The 19,777-nt window shown below is 37.9% G+C and overlaps 1 protein-coding gene across 5 annotated transcripts; it reads right to left on the bottom strand.

Moving 5' to 3' along the window:
• Nucleotides 1–329: 329 nt before the first annotated feature.
• LOC125230186 (translocation protein SEC62) lies at nt 330–19,595 on the bottom strand. 5 transcript variants are annotated; one of them, XM_048135250.1, is made up of 10 exons: nt 19,440–19,589; nt 18,928–18,936; nt 11,381–11,507; nt 7,021–7,154; nt 5,816–5,926; nt 4,921–5,138; nt 4,193–4,379; nt 3,418–3,572; nt 2,836–2,966; nt 330–932 (listed from the first exon to the last, which is right to left on the bottom strand). In XM_048135250.1, exons 1-9 carry the CDS (start codon nt 19,473–19,475, stop codon nt 2,843–2,845), a joined length of 1,101 nt encoding a protein of 366 aa, XP_047991207.1. In that variant the 5' UTR covers nt 19,476–19,589; the 3' UTR covers nt 330–932; nt 2,836–2,842. The 5 variants fall into 5 exon arrangements, with proteins under 5 accessions (XP_047991207.1, XP_047991206.1, XP_047991205.1 ...); XM_048135249.1 differs by lacking the exon at nt 330–932 and adding an exon at nt 6,855–6,943 and having other exon boundaries at nt 2,746–2,966; nt 7,110–7,154; XM_048135248.1 differs by lacking the exon at nt 330–932 and having other exon boundaries at nt 2,746–2,966; nt 19,440–19,588.
• Between the last annotated feature and the right edge of the window lie 182 nt (nt 19,596–19,777).

Raw genomic sequence — 19,777 nt, 5'->3', positions numbered from 1 at the left:
GAGAAGTCTCACCGCTCGCATGACGTGGAAATGCACGGCACTAACATTTTAGCGCACTCACACGCAAGAGGGCCCGTAACCAAGAGTACAAAATTACGATACGGGCAGTTGCATATCATTAACCACGGAGCGTGATCGATTGTACTCTTGGCTACGAGCCCAGGGGCCCGTTTCTCGAAAGATACAAGCCTTGTATTACATGTGTGTTTCCATGACAACCCATACGATTTGACAGTTCGCGCACTTGTAATATGTACAAGGCTTGTACCTTTCGAGAAACGGGCCCCAGGTGTGCTAGGTAATACAGTATGGAACAAAAAAATGCAAAATCAATGTCGAATAGATTTATTATCAATATCTTATCAATCTATTATTGAGAATCTTCTAAAGTGAATTATTATACCGCGTAGGTACCCTAGATTCAACGTCAATTACGGATAACATTTTATATAAAGACGATAAATAAATTCACAAATGTACACAGTAAAAAGACACATGAAATTATAACAAACCAAAAATATATAGAAAATGTAAATATTTAACTCAAGGTATAAAAATTATCACACTAACGCTCGCGATATTTGAAACTAGCGTTACATAGAATACCTACATATTTCATCCACAACTTATGTGACCAAAATAACCACCTTGGCCCTTAGGGCCCCCCACATCTAGGGTCTTGCGAGCGTAGCGTCGGGCCAACTGTATGGCAAAGCCCGACGCCGCGCTAGATGTGGGGGGGCCCTTAGTACTAAAAGATTATGTTTCAACCTGATTTGATTATTTGAATATCTCTGGGTATATTAGAGTTTATGACGGCCATATATGGAACAATGCGCAGTAAAGGGTCAAGTCATTAGACTCGAGAGCAAGATTTTTCTAATTATTTGACATCTTTAACCATATTCCAAGCCGCATCAATCTAGTGTTTTCTGGAAAAATCCAAACATATTTCAATCAATCATTAATTTTGAAGAAGAAAAGTCACATTTCCCTAAATAACAACCTAATATGAAAATCAGTGTAAATGATCATTATTGAATAACGGAAAAATACCCAATCCGAGGTCATGTTTTATAAAAGTCTAAATGTTACTATAAATTGTATAAAGGTTCATTGAACCCTTTAACGGCCCAAATGTAAAAACAAGGCCCTTCTAGATATCTTTTTTTTTGTCTAATATATTCATACACTTCGAATAATTTTACTATACATTATACTACTTTGCACAGAGAGTGGATTAAAATAAATTTAATAATTTAAAACATAAAAAAAAAATAATAAACATTCTTACAACACCAACACACACATCATACAAATAGATGAAAATGGTCACTGTGAGAACGTTTACTATTTTACATTTTTTTTATCTTTGACTCTCCTAAACGGCGCTAATTTACATCGGCCTAAAACACATTATTTATAACGGTATTTCACATTCGCCAATAACATCACATGAAAAAAAAACTCCTAGGAATATCATTGTCTATAACAATAACGCAAGTTCGGAAAGAATGTATGGAGTTTGTAACGGACGAACCAAAACTTTAAAGCGATGAATTTTTACAAAACCGTTTAAGCATGTGAACAAGTCGCACTAAAATCGGTATAACTGTATTATAACTGTTAAACTTGTAACAATTGATGATATCAAAAATAACGCTGCACCAAAATTTGAAGACTATTTGATATATATCAACCTGATAAGCACTGGCGTTTGTTATAACTCAAATTTGTTACTAGTGAAAGTCATTTATTGTAGAAGAGAAAGCCAGAAAGAAAAAATTGTTACAAACTCAGAAAGGGTCGAATGATGTTGCCCCTTTATAATGCATACTAATATCCCTTTCGGCTATTTTGCTTGCTGTGGTTGTCTGTGTGCTGTGCATGCAATAGGTTAGTTTCCTATACTTAAAATAAAATATTTTATGCAGTGCACGAAATTAGAAGAAAAATATGGACAGTAGTTTTTTTAAACATAATTTCTATTTAATAAGTCAAAAAGCAAGATATAAAGTAAATGAATTGACCGTGACGTCACTCCTCAGTATTTCATAGTAATTCCATATTAGCAAATCGTTTTGACAGTTCGTAAAAAGAAGCTGATTTGACTAGAAGGAAACTAGCCTGTTGAACGTCAAGATGTTCAAACCCTAATAATGACTACAATATACAAGAACGAAATCGCCCATTAGGGACAATGTCCGCGTTTTAATTTCTTTATACACCGTGTTTTTATTGTTTTCCGTTAAATTCGACACGTAGCTAGGTTCATTATCAGGAACCACCCTGTATATCACTTTTAGTTAAATTCGCAAAAAAAAATCATTTTAATACATAATAAATGAATTTATTGGCGTGACAGACCCTTAACCCTTCGTCTGTGTTTGATAAGGATACTAACATAAGGCGTTGAACTTTAAATTTTTATATCAAAGTTAATTATTTTATGACATTTATTTGACAGAAACAGACGACGGGTTAAGAATAACATTCAAGTTAGTGTCAAGTGATTGACGGCACATGTCAAAACAAATAACATTAGGAATCGGTAAAGGCTGTCACACACGTGTTCAGTAATTATCTTAATTTTTTTAGTAACTCGATAACCGTAAGAGTTAAGACGCTAGTTTCTTAGAGAAATTAATTGTATTTGATCTAAAGAATCTTCCCTTAAAATTAACGGAATTCAATAAAAACAGGTTGTATGTCGTTCTTGCACCGTCAATAAATAATTAGGGCTACTCACCTATCCAATAAAAAGTATGATTTTTTCTTTGACCACTCTTCTACAATAAATAAGAATGCTTCTAAAGTAAATCTAAAGTTTTTCACCGTGCGGTTACTGCTCCTTCTCATCCAGGTCTTGAGGATCCACCATCTCGAAGTCTCGGTCCGTCGATGACCGCTGGCTATTCTCACTTTCAGATTCTGAATGTTTCTCTCCAGGTGACGGCACCTCCTCTCTGTAAAAAAGAAAAAAATAAGTTAGTGTGAAAAATAAGTCAAACATTTTTCCTTTTACTACATATGGAATATTTCTTCAAAAATTGAATTGTCAGTATAGTCATATTATTATATGGTAGTGAGGTACGTTTTTTTCTTAGACTTCATCTGTCTATACGGAGTTATATATGTCTTTGGTACCATACAGAAAAGGTACGGTGGCCTAGATGGCATTACACCTTTGGGGTGCGCTCAGCTAGATGGCGCTAATATTAATATTTGACATTTTAAAACATATCAAGCTAAGAATATGGGCCAAATTGTCAAAACTGAGGTTCAAAAGTTTTAAGCCTGTGTCAAGAGATGGTAGTCTATGCACTGTGATTACACATTTTACTTCGACAGTAACTCTCTATAATACTCGATCCCCTTTGGTATGGATATACATAAACTTTTATTGGATATACATACTTGGTCTCTCTCTGTTCTTCCCTCGGCGGCGCGTCCTTGGCGTCCTTGGGAACAAGTGGCGTTTTCTCGTCTTCGTCGTCCGACTGCTTGTCTTTCTTGCGTTTCTTCTTTTTCGACGACTTGTCGCTTTCGGAGCCCGGGCCGCGGTATTCGTACTGAAAACGTATAAGAGTTTTAGATGCGTGCTAAAATTGCTTTTTTCATTTAATCTTCTTCTTCTTCCTTGCGTTATCCAGGCATTTGCCACGGCTCATGGGAGCCTGGGGTCCGCTTTGACAACTAATCCCAAGATTTGGCGTAGGCACTAGTTTTATGAAAGTGACTTCCATCTGACCTTTCAACCCGAAGGGTAACTAGGCCTTATTGGAATTAGTCCGGTTTCCTCACGATGTTTTTCTTCATCGAAAAGCGACTGGCAAATATCAAATGACATTTCGCACATAAATTCCGAAAACTAAACACAACACAGTAAGAACATAGCGGTGTCTCACCTTATACAGCGGCCAGAAGGATGCAAAGAACCCAACGTCCTCAGTCAAGTTGGGTAGCAGCCACAAATGATGTCTTGACAAAGTCAGCAGCCATACAGGACTAAACACAACACAGTAAGAACACAGCGATGTCTCACCTTATACAGCGGCCAGAAGGATGCAAAGAACCCAACGTCCTCAGTCAAGTTGGGTAGCAGCCACAGATGATGTCGCGTTGTTAGCAATCACACTAGACAGTAGTGTGTTTTGTACTGTAGTATGTGTATACTAGAGATTTGTCTCACCTTATACAGCGGCCAGAAGGATGCAAAGAACCCAACGTCTTCAGTCAAGTTGGGTAGCAGCCACAGGTGATGTCTTGACAATGTCAGCAGCCATACTAGACAGAACACCACGACACGGAGTACGGCCAAAGCGATGATCAGTACTAGGAACGCAGCGGCCGCGATGGATAAGTAGTATACGCCTTTTCTGAAATACAAAAAAAACTTGAGTTGTAAATTGTTGAAATTTAGTTGATAAATGTATAAATTAAAAATATGTAATATTTGTATATAATAAACTTCATTGAAATAATATATAGGTAGGCAAATTTTGATTATTTAGTTTCGGGAAAAGAAGGCTGTGACAGACGGACAGACAAACGCACGAATGATCCTATATAAGGGTTCCGTTTTCCATTTTGAGGTACGGAATCCTAAACAGTAGTAATACCAAGGCGTGGTGTCTTTGTCTTTCCTAGAGCCTTACCTAACAGTTTGGACAGACCATCGAGTGTGAATGCGACCAGTGGTAACGCTGAAAGTGAACGCAGCCGACGCGCGCGAAGGAGGGTAGATCGCGCGCTGTCTATGCAACTTTAACATCCACCCGCGGGCCATAGCGGGAACATGCAAACGCCGATAGTTCCCAACACGACCAGTGCGCCACAAATAAGGCGTGGATGGGGTCGTACACACGCGTAGTGCTGTCTCTATCACAGCATCTGTCCTTGTCTCTCCTAGAGCCTTACCTAACAGTGGCGGGCCATAGCGGGAACATACAAACGCCGATAGTTCCAAACACGACCAGCGTGCCACAGACCCAGTAGTACCACGGCATGGGGTCATATATCCACACGTAAGCGTCTAGAGTGTCTAAAAACACTTGCTCCATATGCATTTCGAGACGGATCTTGCGTTTTTTCTTCTCTTTCTCTTTGCTGTCCTTGTCTTTTCCGTCTTTTGTGTCCTGTGCAACAAAAATTGTTTATTTAAATTATGTTTTTTATCTGCAAAGGATGTTCCATAAATGGTAGGTACTTTTCGATGCCATTATGGGGCATAATTATACTATCCTTGTTGATAGATGTGAAAGTGACTAGTAACATTGCAATAAGTAGGTTGTAAGAAAAAAAAATCAACATTAATTTCAAATGCCAGTTTTAAAAATAACATTTACTTTTTTAGGATAAAATATGTCAAAAAAAAGTGCCTGGAGTCCCTCCGCGCGGAAAAAGTGAAACTTCGTAATGTGTTGTTTTTCAAAATTCGAGTTGGCAACACTGAGCGTTAAACATTTAACGCTGTCAGTTAGAGTCGCATTAGGTTTCACTTCAAAAATACAAACATTTTTTCTCCTAATTTTTATTTTACTTTACCCTCAGAAATCCGTGGTTTAAATCTTCCAGTTTCCTCATATTACAACGTGTATATATAATACTAGCTTTTGCCCGCGGCTTCGCTCGCGTTAGAAAGAGACAAAAAGTAGCCTATGTCACTCTCCATCCCTTCAACTATCTCCGTTTAAAAAATCACGTCAATTCGTCACTGCGTTTTGCCGTGAAGGACGGACAAACAAACAGACACACACACTTTCCCATTTAAAATATTAGTATGGATATGGATAATATTACTGGTTATTTTTACCTTTCCCTCGCTCGCGCTGACCTGACTCTTCTCGTCCTTTTCATCGCCACTCTTATTTTTATCTGCGTCCTTTTTCTTCTTGCCTTTTAACTCCTGTTCGCTCACTGGTACCTGAAATGTTATTTTTTATTTATCATCTAAATGAACATAATATTAGGATTGGTTGGGATTAGTTGTCAAAGCAGACCCCAGGCTCCCAAATAGCCATGGCAAATGCCGGGATAACGCAAGGAGGATGATGATGATCTAAATGAACATAAACGACAAATAAACTTAGATTTTTATTTAAAGAATAGGCTAATTTCCTACTAGACTAGAGAATTTGAACGACTAGCTGATATGGAATTTATATGAAATCGAATAGAGTGACGTCATGGTCAACTCAGTAACTTTATATATTTCTACATGACTTATTAAATAGAAATTGGATTTAAAAATAACTTCTGTCCATGTTTTTCTTTGAATTATCTGATGCTTTATTTCGTGCATGGTACAATATATTTTACTTTAACTACAGGGGGCAAAGTTGTATTTTAACGCAATCTGTGAATTGAAAAACGAGCAAGTGAAGATTGGGTTCTTAGTTGAACCACGAGCGAAGCGAGTTTGACAGAATAGTGGCCTGAACTTGGAGGGGTTTAACATACAGAAGTAAAAACATTTGCACCCGATGTTACACAAAACTTTTCCCTCACTGGAAGAGGAAACTACAACAGCAAAAAATGCGTTAATCACTGCTTCCAGAGTTCCGCAGGTGTAAATCATCTTTATTACTAGTTCGCCTATTTTGATCAATTTTTAAGCAGTTAATTTGGAGGGGTAACAGACCCATAGTGGATAAAATGGATTTTACCTTCATATTAGGACAAAACCATGTTTCCGAGCTAGTGAGGGGCAAATATCTGGTGCAGTTCCCTATTAATCTGTGACTTCTATCCGTGTTGTGAAGATTGGGTTCTTGCCTGTCGCCCATTTTGACAGAATAATTACCTGTTCAAGCGTGGAGGGGTAACAGACAGATAGACAGAAAGGATGTTACCTTCTTAGCCCTGTGGAAGAGTTTGTGCAGCAGCATCTGGTGCAGATAATCTGTGACCTCGAGCCGCGTTGTGAAGATTGGGTTCTTGCCTGTCGTCCATTTTGACAGAATAATTACATGTTCAGGCGTGGAGGGGTAACAGACAGATAGACAGAAAGGATGTTACCTTCTTAGCCCTGTGGAAGAGTTTGTGCAGCAGCATCTGGTGCAGATAATCTGTGACCTCGAGCCGCGTTGTGAAGATTGGGTTCTTGCCTGTCGCCCATTTTGAGGTTAGGAGCGCATCTACAGCTTTCACTCCTGAAAAATACTTGTGTTATTAGTAAAACATATTCAGATAATTCTTGAATGTGATGGGCTGGTAGAAATGTTTTATAACACTGTGTGACAAGGACAGCGTAATGTCAAAGCCATCGCGCTGTCCTTGGCGCAGGACAGCCACTCTTCAAGTAATGTCAATGCCATCGCGCTGTCATGGCTGTCCGATAGCTCCCCCATAGACCACCAGTCCATCCAACTTGCACAACAATTATGACAGTTCCCATCGCAACACAAAAGTGCTGCACTGAAATAGTCTTTACACCTGGCGGGGACCATCTCCGGATGTATCATATTGTGCGCTCGGGGATGGTATCCGCCAGGTGTATCCCTTGCCTTTAGATTAAAGTGTCTAAAAGGGCCTCTGTGCTGTTGGCTTCGGCCCCACACATGCCTCCCAAAAGTCCGGGACCCCATGGTCCCGAGATATGGTAAGACATACAAATAATAATAATAATAAATCCGTTTATTGCAGACAACATATGGTCCAATTAAAAATAACAGTACAATTAAAATAAATAAATCACAGTTCAACATAAAAAATACATAATTTACCAGTAATTTCAAAAATTAAAATTATATTTGCGACAATACTGACATTTTTTTTTCTGTTTATATTATAGCATTTTATTATAATTACATCAAATGCAATTAATTTCTCTTAAGAAATTAGCGTCTTAACTCTTGCGGTTATCGAGTTATTAAAAAAATAAAGATAATTGCTGAACGCGTGTGTCACACCTTTAACAATTCCTAATGTTATTTGTTTTGACATGTGCCGTCAATCACTTGACACTAACTTGAATGTTATTACTAAGGGAGTTCGTCAGGGGATCCTTTAAAGTAGCTCCGGTGGCAGATAAGCTCAAAGAAAACCGACTCCGCTGGTTCGGTCATATAAACAGAAGAGGCGATGACTACTCCGTGAAGACAGCCTTAAATATCCCAACAAAACCCCGTGGCAGAGGTAGTTCACTTTCTACCTGGTGGACTAGAATCGAGAAGGATCTAAAAGCCCTGAACATCTCACCAACGACAACCCAGGACAGACGGTCCTGGCGCCTACGTACAAGGAGGCCCGACCCCAATTGAAAATGGGAATGTGGCAGGAAGAAGAATTTGAACTGAAAGTGATATACAGGGTGGTTCCTGATAATGAACCTAACGACGTGTCGAATTTAACGGAAAACAAAAAAAAACACGGTGTATAACATTTATAACAGCCAATGTGGCAGCGCATAAGACATGGTACAGACAAACTGCAATCTGACTGCAATTTATCCGTTACGTTTTCTAATAATGATGAATTATGGGTGATTTTGAAATTTTGTTACATAATAAGTACACACAAAGCGCATTTTATAGATTTTGGGTAGCCATAGTTCACTCCCTCTTTTCCTAGCTTTTGGATAGATATACTAGTATCGTAAATGGTGTTTCTGTTTTCCTAGTACCTATCGTACGAGTTTTGCTTGGATTTAGTGTAACATTTACCCAAAATATGTATTTAGTTACAGTATACCTACATCAAATTGTCTATGAATCAATAGTTATTCATATATGCGACCGTCTAACATTTGACATAATGATTATATTAAACTTCCTAACTTCTTTCATCAAACAATTTTAAAACTAGAGCAAAGCCGCTCTACGCAGACAATTGAGCAGTCTTTTCAAAAGAGCTTATTTCTCTATGAATACCATACAAAAATAAGCTCTTTTGAAAATAAACTTGTCAATTGTAACGGAGGCTCGTGTTATTAAACATTTGGTCCGACAATCGATAAGATGTGTCCAATCGATTCACACTGTGCTTCTATCGATACGAGAATCAGGTTAATCGATACGCATTAGTTAAAAGTTACGCGTTCACGCATTAAATAGCTACATACAATGTGTAAATGTAACAAGTCAGGAAATAGAAATATTATTTCCTGTTTGTTTATTTAGCTACTATTTATATGGTATACCCTTGGGTCGACTCGTTCGTTTTTCGTCACGTTCCTAAATTTGTCCGATGCTGCTTTCGTCAGCCATTCTTCATTCATCAACTTAGTCTGCAGTCATTGTCGTCTTTGACCATGAGTTGTTGACTTTTTTCTTATTTCGACTCGATCGTTTTTCGTCATTTCGTATTTGGTCATATTCTAAGTTGGTACCGACCTAAGAATACGAAAAAACACGAAAAACATAGATTTAACAGCGAATATGCCGAAAGAAAATTATGACGAGTACAGAACGAAACGAATTAAGATAAAGATGAACAACGAAATTGATCGTAGTTGAGAAAGACCGTCGATGATCGTGACGAATAAAGAATGGCTGACGAAAGCAGAATCGGACAAATTTATGAACGTGACGAAAAACGAATGTGTCGACTCAAAAGTATACCATTTATATTTGTTGTGTAATTAAGCGACCCGCGAACTTAAAGATTTTAATTTTTCATTTCTTTTTTTCGACCAATTCAAGAAAAGTTAGCGTGTTAAAATCGTAATGAATATGAATTAGAAAAGTGTGTTTGTCTTCAAATGTCATCAATATTACACTTTCCCGGTTTGATTGTGTTACACGGTGTATAATAAATATGCATCGGTTATTTGGTCACAAAACGAATAACACTGCGTTGCTTAAGTAAAAAACAAAGACATATGTAACTCCGTATAGACAGATAAAGTCTAAGAAAAAAACGTACCTCAGTACCATACAGAAGAAGGTACGGTGGCCTAGATGGCATTACACCTTTGGGGTACGCTCAGCTATATAGTTGGCGCTAATGTTAATATTTGACATTTTAACACATATTAAGCTAAGAATATGGGCCAAATTGTCAAAACTGAGGTTCAAAAGTTTTAAGCCTGCGTCAAGAGATGACTATCTATGCACTGTGATAACACATTTTACTTCGACAGTAACTCTCTATAATACTCGATCCTCTTTGGTAAAAAATAAGAAACCAATGAGTCCAGCAATAATCGTCAGATCCAAAAACATCAAGTCAAGTGAAAGATACGTCCCGACTCCCGTCTTCAGTAACACAAATATACAAAAAAAACGAAAGAAACGAACGACCATCTATATCGGGTCGTGAGCATGGATGCATTTCCTATTTTCAGATTAGCTACTTTAAAAATGGGATTTGTGACACAGTTTATAATATGACACGAGGCAAGCATTGGAACAAAATAAAAAGAAACTGTATCTCATGAATGTATCACGTATGATGACATTGATGACGTCGAAACAAGATTTTAGTTTGCTATACTATACTGAGAAATTGTCTTGAATTTAACATAATTCTTGAATAGGACAGTACTTCACGAAATTTTAATAATTTAGTATTAAAGAGACATATTACTACAATATTAAAAATATGGACCATTTAAATGTTACAGCCGGCGTATCATGCTTCCAATTTTATCACTTATCTATGTGGATAAAGTATCCGTTACGCTTTGGCAAGTATGTCAGTGTGAGAGTGACAGATGTCTTATCCACACGTGGATAAGTGATATAACCTAACCACAAAATTAAAATTTTGAACACTCCCGAGTCCCGACTAACTCACTTTCAGACGAAAAATAGTTATTTGTTATACAAGGGGGCAAAGTTGTATTTTAACGCCGAGTGTGGAATTGAAAAACGAGCAAGTGAAAGGATTCTACAGTTGAACCACGAGCGAAGCGAGTGGTTCGAGAATAGAATCCTGAACTTGCGAGTTTTTTAACACACGAGAAGTAAAATACATTTGCACCTGAGTGTAACACAAAACTTTTCCCCTCACTATAGCGAGGAAACTACAACGCAAAAATGCGTTTTATCACTGCTTTCAGTAGTTCCACAGGTGGTAAATCATCTTTATTACTAGATTCACCAACTTTTATCAATTTCAAAGCAGTTAATTTGACTTTATTCAAGGTCAAATTACTTTACCCACTAGTGGATAAAATGCGTTTTTACCCGCTGGTATTAAAGGACAAAACACGTGTTTCCGAGCTAGTGAGGGGAAAAAACTAAATCTAAATCGGTGCATCCGTTTGGGAGCTACGATGCCACAGACAAACAGACAGATAGACAGACACACACAGACAGACACCTCAAACTTATAACGCCCCGTCGTTTTTGCGTCGGGGGTTAAAAATTGGAAGCATGATACGCCGACAGGTTTTAACTATAAAACTCCCGGTGTATAAAGATAAATTACATACCAGTGAAGTACTCCACATGATGGTTCAGAAACTTGGTCTTCTTAGTAGGCACGTTGGCCTTCAGCCATTTGGCGACTGAGTACTCTTCGCGCGTCGGCTTTTCTGACTCCGGGGGCTCCCCGTATTCCTGTAAAGAGGTTTTTCGGTTTATTTATCACTTTCGCAACCAAGAACCCGCCTAGTAGGCTAGGCACTCGTGAACTTTGCTCAGTCGAATGCTGGGCGGGTTCTCGCCATACAAGCGGGCGGTTAAATGGATAAAAAAAATTGCCAGTGACCCATTTCTCGAAGCTACAAGTTACAATTTACAAGCGGTTGTCAATGTCTAATATGACAAGTTGGAAAGAAACTTAACTGTAACCTGTAACTTTCAGTTTTGAGAAATGGGCCACGGGCCCCTGGTAGTGAATGTGTTATGACTTACACGTAGAGCCCATTTAGACGGTACAAGAACTCGCATACGAGTTTTACTACATTGCGGTATTTGATGGCTGTGCTGACTGTATTTAACCGCCACAGCCCGCAATGTAACTAAAATCGCATGCGAGTTCGCACGCCGTCTAAATCAGGTCTAACGCCGTGGCTTGCGTGGGCGACGGTTGCGCAATGACGGCGATGCGACGCATACGAAATCAAAACTTATCGATATGGAAGTATGAGACGCGACGGCGACGGTCGCGCGACCGTCACCCACGCAAGACACGGCGTGAATCAACTTGAAGTATCGTTACGCCATGGCTTGCGTGGACGACGGGCACGCGACGGCGATGCGATGCAACGCGTCGCGACGAAATCAACCCTTCGATCTTTATGGAAGTGGGTGACGTCGATGACCTATGGATGATAGGCGATGGCGAAGCGATACGACGCGACTGCGGCAGTCACGCGATCGTCGCACGCGAGCCACGGCGTTAGCGAACGTTTTCGCTTGTTAAAAATTGACTTATAACACGATGGCGGATTTTTGTGTTGTAAAGTCACCTGTATTAATATGCTTTTCTGAGAAAGCTACAAAAATATATGACACATTCATGTTCATGGCTGATATGGCTCTACAAACAAAAGTTTTGAATGATTCACGGGGTATAGACCGTAATGACATTTTTAGTTCTTGTCAAGCTCCCTATATTGCGACGCAGTTATATTCATCATGATTACGAAAAACAGAGCTACCTTTATCCCGGTCAATTCTACAAATAAGAACATGTCAATTATTTTTGCGGCTTTCATTGTGTAACATACTTATTATTGCAGATGATATACTTGAATAGAATCTATATTAAATCAATTCCTGAATGCCCACATCCACAATAGTTAGCTAAACAATTTTGAAAACTAGAGCCTGAACAAAAATATATGACTACGGGCCATGTTGCGGAATTTCATTAGAACTATTTTTCTGAACTGTCACCGCATCCATCAGAATAACAGCGCCGTTTTGACAAGTCATATACAGGGTGCCCGGTAATTAATGGACAACCTTTTAACCACCAAGAGGGCACCTCATACTGGTCCAGAAAATCGACATTAAGGTTTAGTAAAAGTCGCCTGGATTTCTAGATTTTCACACTTTTTATAATTTTAGGTAGTATTAAAATAACCAGTATAAGGTGCCCTCTTGGTGGTTAAAAGGTTGTCCATTAATTACCGGGCACCCGGTATATGGTCAGGCTTTAGCTATTAGCTAAGGTTAACTCATTCAACTTTCCCCGTAAGGTCAACAGACCCTTAGCACAACTTGCCTTGTCGCGCGAGAGTACATACATCAATAGCGACTTCAAGTATGGATTCGCTCGCGACAAGGCAAGTTGTGCTAGAGAGGCTAATTAGATCAGGATATAAAGATATAGAGAACCAAGAATAACCATCGAAATCAAGATAGAAATTTAAAAAGAAATGTTCCATAAGGCATAAGGGTCCAATTGTAGATAACATACTTCGGCCAGTAAAGTCTCAGAAATGTCTCAGATCACATGGAATTGTCGGCCGAGGCGGAGCTGAGTTCATTAAACATGTAATTTGAGGCCTTTTTATTTACTGGCCAAGGTGTGATACATTTATACGTATTTTACTGTTCGACGGGGCCCGGGAACGGTCTTCGTTTAGCGCAGCGGCCTGAAATTTGACGCTTTCCGACCAGAGGACGAAAAATACCTTATTGCACTTGAAGCATAAGAACCCTCTTTAGGTATAAAAAGCCACAAATAGGTCATTTTTTTTTTTTTATTATTTATTATTATCTAAAGTACCTAGAAGAAGTTATAATTCTAGAACATTCCAAGTAAAAAAGAAAAACATTCACGTCATTCTTTTCCGTTAACATCCAAATCGAACACATCAAACAAATCAACACGTAACTGTCACAAAGTTAGTACTAATTTGTACGTCACCAAATCAAATAAAAAATGATTCTTTACACATAACTTTAAAGTTTAATTTACATTCAAGACCCAAGAACCTCAAAGCAAGAAACCTATAAGTAAAATTTAAGTCGTAACACTAGGCATATAAAGTTGTATTTTAGTTATAACTGGTTTGTTCTACTTGCCTACTTTGATAGTTGGATAAGCATACTAATGAAATGGTTCAGATGTATCACGATATTCACGACCATTGTCATGGTCAGGTATTTTACTATTACGAATTCTTTAATGTTAGTTTGATAGGAGGATTAAAAAGCGCTGGTAGCCTAGAGGAAAAAGCGTATTTCGGAATTTATGTGCGAAATATCATTTGATATTTGCCAGTCGCTTTTCGGCGAAGGAAAACATCGTGAGGAAACCGGACTAATTCCAATAAGGTCTAGTGTAACCTTCGGGTTGGAAGCTCAGATGGCAGTCGCTTTCGTAAAAACTAGTGCCTACGCCAAATCTTGGGATTCGTTGTCAAAGCGGACCCCCAGGCTCCCATGAGCCATGGCAAATGCCGGGCGGGATAACGCAAGGAGGATGATGAGTTTGACAGAAGGATTCTTCTGTTTTCGCACAGACTTTCTGAGGTTCTCTAACCTTACATTAGGAAGGCCGCTAAGATGGTTTTGCAGGACATTGTATATCAAAGTATTAGAAGCGCTGTATTTTCGCACCTATAGCGGTGTGGTCTATCGCTTCACATTTCCAAAATAATCTATCTCAAATTTGCTGCTGTACAGATTTGAACCTTACAATTATCAGGATACAGTTGCTTCTTGTTGTCTTAGCGCGTGCAAATACAGAAGCTCCCGCTCAACACAAAAGGAACAATACCTTTGTTTAGAAACGTTCGTTTCAAAAAATTCATACTATATTTATACTTATCTACATATCTAGGTATAATAGAATCACCTACTCATCTGACCCTTTAGCACAACCTGCCTTGTCGCGCGCGAGAGCATACATCAAGCGCGACTTCAAGTGTGGACTCGCACGCGACAAGGCAAGTTGTGCTAGAGGGGCTGGAGTAACTTTTGCGTATGATGATTGATAAATGTACGAAATCGGTTCAGCGGTATAAGCGTGAAGAGACAACCGACAGACAGAGTTACTTTAGCATTTACAAATTCTATAAAAATAGTAGGCATGACGAAATAGCGACAGAAATGCTTTTAGAAGATTTCACCGATTTAATAATAGGTATTAGGATAATGAAATTTGTTTGATATTTATCTACTGTTAACTGTAGTGACATTTATCGGTATGCAAGCATTTTGAGAAATAATATGAAAATGTTAAGAATTACGAAGGTGGATTTAATCAGTAATACGTATATGTAAATGGTTGATCAGGTGTGTTTTAATACTTTTAATAGCTCTAATATTATTATTCACCTACAACCTGCAGCAACTGTTCAAATCAAACAAAGCCAGTGAAGTAAGCTCGCTTACATTGGAAAAAGGATCTAATTTATTCAGGTGTAACAGCACTGTACCTACGCATTTGATCACAAACATACACAACACACACACAAAAAATGCTTGTGAATTGTGAAGAACACTCTAGAAAAAGCCGCCTATCAAATGAGCACACAACTTCATCTAAAGCCCATACACACTACAAAAACTTTTCAAAAACCCAGGGTGTAACACTTCAAGCTTACTCACAACACAGGGGTGTTAAACATTTAAAAAACTAATATAAAATAAAGCCGGACACTCACATACCACCGTTTAACCATTGCGAGCTTTGACGACCGCTCTCAAGCGAGTTAACTGTGATACTAGAGTAACTGGTGAAAGTTCGGAAAGTAGGCCATTTCGCCGCTAAGACTTGTAGGCGCTTGTTTGGCGCATAGCGGTCCTGATTCGTCTTATTTTATTCGTTATGTGTGTTAGAGAACATAGGACTTAGATACATCGATGAACCTTCTATTTTAAAGTAGGTTAAAGAAAGACAAACGGCAGGTTCACTGGCATATTTTATGAAACACAAGACGATAGTCGTAGTTCGTATAATAACGTAATTGATTTCGAATCAGTTTGAATTAGCCTTTATTTTAGTGACCCCAAAGCTCTCCAGTTAACAGTTAAAATAAATCATAAGACATCTTCATAATTATAATACTGGCCAATCGATTTACTATAACCACAGAATATATAATAGTACAAGTACAGAAGGCCCACTGCTTTGATGTTCACGTAATGCCGCCTTTTTAAATGCCTACAAAATTCTAACAAAGAAACGAGCCGCACGTGCGCAGCGTCGGACGATAGGGTTGCTTATGGATTAAAACGAATTCATACTCAGATAAAATGTTATAAGTACTATTATATTCAAGTCTTGAGTACTTTCTATATACAGTATTTATATATTTTTGTTTAAGTCCCAACATCACAAGCCTTATTGAACTTTTCCGTGGGACTGAGATCTGTGTAAGATTGTCCTATTTTATTCATGATGTCTATTTAACTAGGCATTATTAGTCATTCCACATGCAGACATCGCATATATGAACCTTAAAAAAACTCGCGACGTAAAGTAACAATAGAAGGTGCGAACGTGCGTTCCGTGAGAAGGCGCGCCACCCCTGATTAGGCCGCGAACTCGCGGCCGTCAGCATGTACTTGTAGCGCGGCGATAGAATCGCGGAGTGAGCCGCCCCTGCTATAACGTAACATTAGCGTTTACTACAATTGTATCATAATCATAAACCGTCGATTAACATTAAGGTGATTTATAAATTTATACGACGAGACGAGACGAGATTGACGCAATGAGTAAAGCGAGTGATATGTTGCCTTAATACGTTATAGGCAATTCTATCGCCATATTATTTTGACGAGTGTGTATTGTGGTTGACGCACATATGCACATAATAATGTAGTACACGTAGTCGATCTTGAGCTGTAATGATATGGGAGTAAAAAAGCTCATGTCATAGACACCCCCTCAGGGGATGCAAGACAGTAAGTCCATTGCCAATTTCTAAGCAAAATCTATAAATACCGCCAGCGATAGTTCATACAATGTACATACATACATACATACAATCACGCCTGTATCCCATAAAGGGGTAGGCAGAACACATGAAACTACTAAAGCTTCAGTGCCACTCTTGGCAAATAAGGGGTTGAAAGAAAACGAAACTGTGACATTGCAGTGACAGGTTGCCAGCCTCTCGCCTACGCCACAATTTAACCCATATCCCATAGTCGCCTTCTACGACACCCACGGGGAGAAAGGGGGTGGTGAAATTCTTAACCCTTCACCACACAGGCTCAGGCAGTTCATACAATGTGTTTGGCTACAAGTGGCTTCAAGTTCAAATTGATTGCATTATAAATGCACGCGTTACACATATCAGACAAGCAAATTACTGATAAGAACCGTTACCTACATTGTGTGCAAGCTATAGGTTAACTCTGTTTGTAAACATGACACTACGCACGTGTGTTAGATATATCAATGAATCAGAGATCTTAACCGGTATTTTAAAAATCTTCCCATACGGACCAATATTTTACATAATTTAGAGTTTTTTCTATATAAACCCTGTTTTTATCGAATTCCGTTAACTTTAAGGGAAGATTCTTTAGTTCAAATACAATCAATTTCTCTAAGAAACTAACGTCTCTTACGGTTATCGAATTATAAAAAATACTGAACACGTTTGTGGCATCCCTTACCACTTCCTAATGTTATGTTTTGACATGTGCCGTCAAACACTTGACAATGACTTTAATGATATGATTAAGGTCCTCAAACACTAATTAATCCATTTATTATGTATTTTTTTTTTCGAATTTAACAAAAACTGATATACAGGATGGTTTCTGATGATGAACCTAAGTGCGTGTCAGAGTGGAGTTAACGGAAAACAAAAAAAAACACGATGTATAGGACTGAATTACGTACTTACGTAAGAACAACTACTTATCAGATTGTCTCATTAATACCGGTATTTCAGTATGGAGTAAAACCAGGTTTCCGATCCCTGCAATGAATGCAATTTTGTCACGCAGAAGCGAGATAATAAAAGGAAATTTGTATACTTTAGAATTTTATTTTCTACGTTAAATCTACTCGTGTCAGGTTCGGTAACTCAACTAGTAACTATGAATGAACAATGTAGGAACATACTGATTTCATGGTTAGTGCCCACTGATCATATCATTATTATCAACCTTGCGTAACAAGTTGTTAAGGTAAAACTACAGTAAAAATCATAAAACGACAGTCACCAACAGAAGTTAGATATGTCCCATATATAGTTAGATAATATATCATATAACCTATAAGTTAGTTAAACATACTAACTACAGTTCTGGGCGTAAAATAAACATAGCTTTTTTAAATGTTTTCCTAAAAAGGTTTTTAAGATATTTCATCAATTGTGAGTGTGTTTAGTGAAACATCCCACTTTGTCGGTTACTATTAAGGCGAGATTTACTTGTCTTCATATGAATAAACTGACAAAGCGGCTTTATAGCAATCGACAAAGTGGGATGTTTTCCCGTGCACACTCACAATTATTTTGAACTGAAAATCAAGTGTGTAGAGACTACTATCAGTACAGATCATTACTAAATTGTATTGTGCCCTTGTGCCTTTAAAACATGACAACTGATTTACTTTTTATATACCGGATGATTTACAAAAATGCAAAAATACTTGTTGAAAAGTAGGTAAATAGGTATAGGTAAATTGAGATTTACTGAAAATAGAAAAAAAAACCACAAATATGCCATTATCATATTGGAGACCAAAACAGCATGTCTTGCACAGTAAGGATGAAATATAACAGATTATACTGTGTCAAAAGTATTTACCATTCCTTATATTATTCTCAAGCAAAATTTTGAAAAAATAAATTAGATTCCTTAGCATCCTTATGACAAGCAACATTCTGTTGTCTTTTGCTTAAGAAGAAGTCTTTAGTAAATAAATTTGCATTAGAAATTTAGAACTCTTTATTGAAAAATATTAAGATGTAAGTAGATACCTTTCCCAAAAACTAAAACTACACATGTACACACAAGTTCTTACAGTCCTTTGCTGCAATGTGTTGTTCTAGATACAGAAACCAAAACAGTGCAGTCAAACTGTGAGGAAATGTAAACAAACATATCTAACCTTCTTTCGCTGTGGAACAAAACAAGGTATCATTAATTCAAACATGCATGAAATTGCTACATCCTACTTTAACATAAATATCAATCGGAAACTTGAAATGTCTTCTGTCAAAATATGCTTAGAGAAACATGCTGATGGACACAAGCAACTAATTTTATGTGATCTTTTATGATGCATGAAAGCTACAGTGAGTCAATAATAGACTCCGAATTAGTTATTTTAAATGGGCTTTTAACTCAGCACAATGAAACGACGGAGTTTATAAATAACATGGTTTCTACTGGAGTGCAGTCAGCGTGAATGTACATAAAATATACAATGCGTCATTGAGAACACACACGTGGAAAATATGCGACGCAAAAGCCTAAATTGAACGGAGATTCTCGAGACGATGGGATAACAAGGAGAATCTTCTGGCACCGGGAAATCCCACGTAAGTAGATAGAAACGTAGGAAAATCACCACAAAGCACACTTCAACTTTGTATGAATAAAGTAATGGATAAATCTTACCTCTTTACGTTTTTTGGTTTTTCTTTTGTCTGCCATGGTAAATTAAATTTGTCAACGTTGCAATGCGTGTCAATATGTGGAAATGTTGCTTATTTCAGTTTTCTTTATCGTACTGACGGCGAACGATTGTTTGACAGTTCTACGACAGATCGACGAAACCACGGCTCCCATACATGGCACAGTAACCAACCTAGAAATTCAAAAACTAAACAGTATTTTTCTATTTTTGAGTAGTGCTGATATTTTTGAAGAAATACGAAGCGGACAAGCTTATTTAGGTGCGAACAAACATATTTTTTTACAAAAACATTTAATAGGGTCAATATTCAGTGCTTTTT

Source organism: Leguminivora glycinivorella, chromosome 10, assembly GCF_023078275.1.
Source record: "Leguminivora glycinivorella isolate SPB_JAAS2020 chromosome 10, LegGlyc_1.1, whole genome shotgun sequence".
NCBI classification, from domain to species: Eukaryota; Metazoa; Arthropoda; class Insecta; order Lepidoptera; family Tortricidae; genus Leguminivora; species Leguminivora glycinivorella.
The sequence above is the reverse complement of the archived record's forward strand: the minus strand, read 5'-3'. Positions and strand labels throughout refer to the sequence as shown.

Bases quoted from the DNA above. Each gene is read 5' to 3' on its own strand.
- LOC125230186 (XM_048135250.1), bottom strand. From the start codon at position 19,475: ATGGCAGACAAAAGAAAAACCAAAAAACGTAAAGAG. The intron at 4,380-4,920 runs GTAAGGCTCTAG...TTTGTATTTCAG, and splicing joins CTATGGCCCGCCACTGTTAG to AAAAGGCGTATACTACTTAT. The intron at 3,573-4,192 runs GTGAGACAAATC...ATACGTTTTCAG, and splicing joins CCTTCTGGCCGCTGTATAAG to TACGAATACCGCGGCCCGGG.